Raw genomic sequence first — 4,350 nt, 5'->3', positions numbered from 1 at the left:
GTGTAAATTTATGCCAGGATTATTTTATTCAGAAAATATCATCTGTAGCTGTCCAATGTGCTTCTGTCATAATTTATCAGCTTTTTGATGCAGTCTGTACAGGTGGTAGCTGTGGAGAAGTATAAATAAAATGTTGTCATGATTTCTCCTTCTCTCTTAGAGAAACAGCTTCTCAGAAAAGTGTGAGTCCTACGTGAAGATACAGCAAATGTTGACAAAGAGACTTGAGAGAAAGCCACACGAGTGAGAGGGTGCAAATTGACACTGCTGTCACTGTATATCTTCATTTTTTAAAAATATATTAACACGTATTGTCTCGGAAACACGGTGAGGTTTTAACTGAAACAGTCTCGTGACACATAAAAGGGCAGACGATGTGGCTCATTAAGATCCAGATGCCTGTGTACAGATCTGGTTTACTGCTTTGTTTTGCTCACAGTCCTGATTTACACCAAGGACAAATACTGACTGAGCAAAGTGCTGGAAATAAGCCAACAATAAAAACTTTTGTTATGACTCAGTCTGTATTTGTTTCTTCAAGTATCTATCTATCTATCTATCTATCTATCTATCTATCTATCTATCTATCTATCTATCTATCTATCTATCTATCTATCTATCTATCTATCTATCTATCTATCTATCTATCTATCTATCTATCTATCTATCTATCTATCTATCTATCTATCTATCTACACATAATGTTTAAATATTATATTTTTTATCACAATTTTCTCATGAAATGATGTAACTGAGAGTGTATTTCCTGTTGCCAGTAGGTGGCACAATGACAGGCTTGGCATGTTATCATATCAGTGTGGACAGACTGACCCTAAAAATATGATGAAAAACAATAGAGACGGGCCAGAAGCCTGCTGCGTGCTATTCTGGCAAACATACTTTTGGTTGCCACGGTCACCACAGCGGATCATATGCCTCCATCTTGTCCTCTCCCTTGTGTCCTATTCTGTCACGCCTACTGTCCTCACGTCCTCCATCACAACATCCATGAACCTTCTCTGTTGTCTTCCTCTTTTCCTCCTGCCTTTTCATTCTGTGTCCAGTATCATCACTATCTCTCCTCTGCACGTGTCCACACCATCTCAACCTTGCCTCTTACTTTATTTCCAAACCAATCAACCTGAGCTGTCCCAGGAATATGTTCAATGTGAAAAAGTGTGTTTTTAGTTATAACTTGTGCAGTACCTGCATCTTGGGCTTCAGCATCACATGCATGGGCTGTAACCATTTGTAGATTTATTCTGAATGACATCATCTATTACTTTGAACTCTTTTGTATTGCTTTTATTTCATAAAGACCAATACAAAACACAAAAAGGAGTGTTTGTAATCAACCATATTCACTTATCCAAATTTATGAAGGCACTATTTTCAGTTGAAATCCAAAATGCTGTAATAACTAGATTTGTACTCCCATTTCAATATTTTATTATTATTATTTTTTTTAATACATTTGAGTCCCAGTGTAAACTGTGTATTGCGTTTATCTGCCTACTTATGATTCTGTTAATGTGTCAATCTTTAATTTTAAAAAATAAAATAAAACTACTTGACCTCACAAATATGGCAGCCGTGTGTTGTAACAGTCGTCACATCCGGCCTGTGCTCAAAGGAACAAACCGATATGAAGCCCTCGCTTCCGGTTAAGCCTCCTTTTCGGCAACGGCAATTTCCTCGCCAACATGCCAGTGAGTATTCTCAGGCTGCTGAACCATACAAATTTGACCGTTTAATTGTGTGTTGCGAGGCTACCGCACGACTTATTGTTCACGTAAAACACTAGCGACCAATTCGAAGTCATTTTTAGTGGCTTTGGTTGGGTTTTAGTCGTAGTTTTTTAGAGAATTGTCGTCCACATTGTGAGCGCATTGTGACACAAGATGGCCGCGCGCACATCGCAAACATGGAGCCAGTCTAGCGGAGGATATGGACGGTGTGGTAAACTTCACGTTAACAGTTAGCGTTAGCGGTTAATTTAATGTTGTCAGGTTATGTCTCAATTATTTTACTTTACAACAACTCCATTTTTGAAGAGTCGACCTCGTGGTGTGAAAATGCGCGGCCTGCGTTATCTAACCCAAGTGTAGGCCATGCGAGAAGCCTTCACGTTTCGTATTACAAGACGGTATTAACAGAACACTTAACTTGCGTGTTTTACAGCTACCGTATACACTTAAACCACCACTTTTCAGTCTTTTATTTATAATTTCCTTTAGCATAACTAGTATGTGATTTCTGACCAGAGAAGCCCAGTCTAATCAGATTTATATACGTTTCGATTAATTTCGTTCATTTGTTGTCTTGTTTAGCTCGCAAAAGACTTGTTGCACCCATCCCCTGAGGAGGAGAAGAGGAGGCACAAGAAGAAGCGTCTTGTCCAGAGTCCTAACTCTTACTTTATGGATGTGAAATGTCCAGGTATAAAACTTATCCCTCTTCACACAAATGCATAAATTATTATTATTTTTTAAAGATTCCTTTGCTTCCATGGAAGATGCAAACCACCTCTGTTTTTTTCTCTTTACCAGGATGCTACAAGATCACGACGGTGTTCAGTCACGCTCAGACAGTTGTGCTGTGTGTTGGTTGTTCCACAGTCCTGTGTCAGCCCACTGGAGGCAAAGCACGTCTCACAGAGGGTCAGTATTGTCCTACAGTAATACATGTTGTTAGGGGTTGCTTGTGTACTTGACGTTAGGTCATTTTCTCATTTCTGACCTAATCACACAACTATTTATGTGAATCTCAGTTTATCAGTATGTGTGATGTCTGCATTTGAGCATACCATCTTAAATCACCACAGCCTCAAATTGTTCTCACAAAATTCCACCAATTAGTAACGGATGTCTTCGCATCTTCACTCAGTATTTACCGTCAAAGGGCTGGAATGGTTTGAATAAGCAAAAGCCTGATAGTGACCCAGTCATTTGATTCTGGTGTGTTGGAGCAGGGCCACATGCAGGACAGCTATTGGAAAAACCCTAGTGTAGAAACTTTGTTGGTTATTCCAGAGCCTCACACTTGAGATAAAGTGGATAAAAAGGGTCAGGGGGAAACATAGGACATTAAATCCAGACACTAACATGGTGAATGAAAGCCAGTGGATGAAATAGTTTTATTTTTGCTGGTTTGACAGACATTTCAAACAGTTGGTGTGTATGTTGTGTCATTGGCCGCACTGCTAAGTGACTGGACTTCCTCTGCCGTGGTCTTCCAATCTCATTCCAGTGCCAGATTAACCTCAGTTTGCAGAAGGGTTGAGCTACATAATGGCTTCCCCCTTTCGAAGACTGAGAACATTTTCTGCATCATAACTGTGTTCAGGTCTCATAAGGGCTAAGTGATTTCGGTAAAATATCTAATTGTGACTTTCTACTAGATGTTTCAATATGATTTGTGATATCATTTCACTGTGGTAGTAGATTTAAGAGGTTAAGCATTACTACATGTCCATATACTCTGTATTTTATTACAAGGATGAGAACATTGATACAAATGCACATTCCTCAATTTGCACAAAATAATCCAAAAGAAAAAAAAGAAAACGCAGCATTTGCAATGTACTATTACATAGTTTCAAGTTATGATTTTGATTTGAAAATAATTCATTGTTCATGTATAGGTTTGATGCTGCTGGAGAAATGAGCACCAACACTTTTTAAATCTCCTTAGTGGTGTTGTGTAATTTTGTTGTTGCATTAGCAACTCTTCTTTCCACGCTTAGTAACCATGAAATTTGTCATGCATCGGAAGCGATGTTTACTTTCTGTTTGGCTCAGCATTGAGTGACACAATAGCAGTGAGTTTAGTGTTCCTATACTGTACAGCCGCCCTTTTGTTGGCAGCTGACTGACTGTCCCGTCACTGTCTCCTCTGGTAGGGTGCTCATTCAGGAGGAAGCAGCACTAGCTGTTCTCCCAGGAGCTTTGAAGGGGAGAGGAGGGGATGGACCGGTTGATGTCAGCTTCTGGACCCATCGGTCTGCTCACAGAGAGAGACCTGAAGGCAGCAGATGAATTTCCACTGTTTATGCTGACAGATCCGTTGATGCTGTAACTCCACCCTCCAACCCTGTCTCTCTTTAATAAAAATTGTTTTGGCTAAATGTGAAGCTTGTGTGTTTACTAAACTGTTAACTGGGTAAGAGCCTGATTTGACACATGATACAAAGACTGTTCTTGGTGTCTTAACTAGAAAACACAAGTACAGAATCTGGAAACATTTTTTTTTTTTTTACGGAAGACTACAAACTAAGTAACTGCCCCTTGGTTGGTAACTAAGGGGCATGAGGAGAAAATGAAAAGTTTCTTATGAACCTCACAAATGTTT

General features: G+C 39.4%; 1 protein-coding gene across 1 annotated transcript; it reads left to right on the top strand.

The window, feature by feature from the left end:
• Positions 1–1,669: 1,669 nt before the first annotated feature.
• rps27.1 (ribosomal protein S27 isoform 1) lies at positions 1,670–4,132 on the top strand. The gene is made up of 4 exons (XM_083900121.1): positions 1,670–1,709; positions 2,331–2,439; positions 2,550–2,660; positions 3,902–4,132. Exons 1-4 carry the CDS (start codon positions 1,704–1,706, stop codon positions 3,928–3,930), a joined length of 255 nt encoding a protein of 84 aa, XP_083756247.1. The 5' UTR covers positions 1,670–1,703; the 3' UTR covers positions 3,931–4,132.
• The last annotated feature ends 218 nt before the right edge of the window (positions 4,133–4,350 follow it).

This window comes from Microchirus variegatus (assembly GCF_963457635.1).
Source record: "Microchirus variegatus genome assembly, chromosome: 13".
Taxonomy (NCBI): Eukaryota; Metazoa; Chordata; class Actinopteri; order Pleuronectiformes; family Soleidae; genus Microchirus; species Microchirus variegatus.
This window is presented reverse-complemented; position numbering and strand designations above follow the sequence as displayed.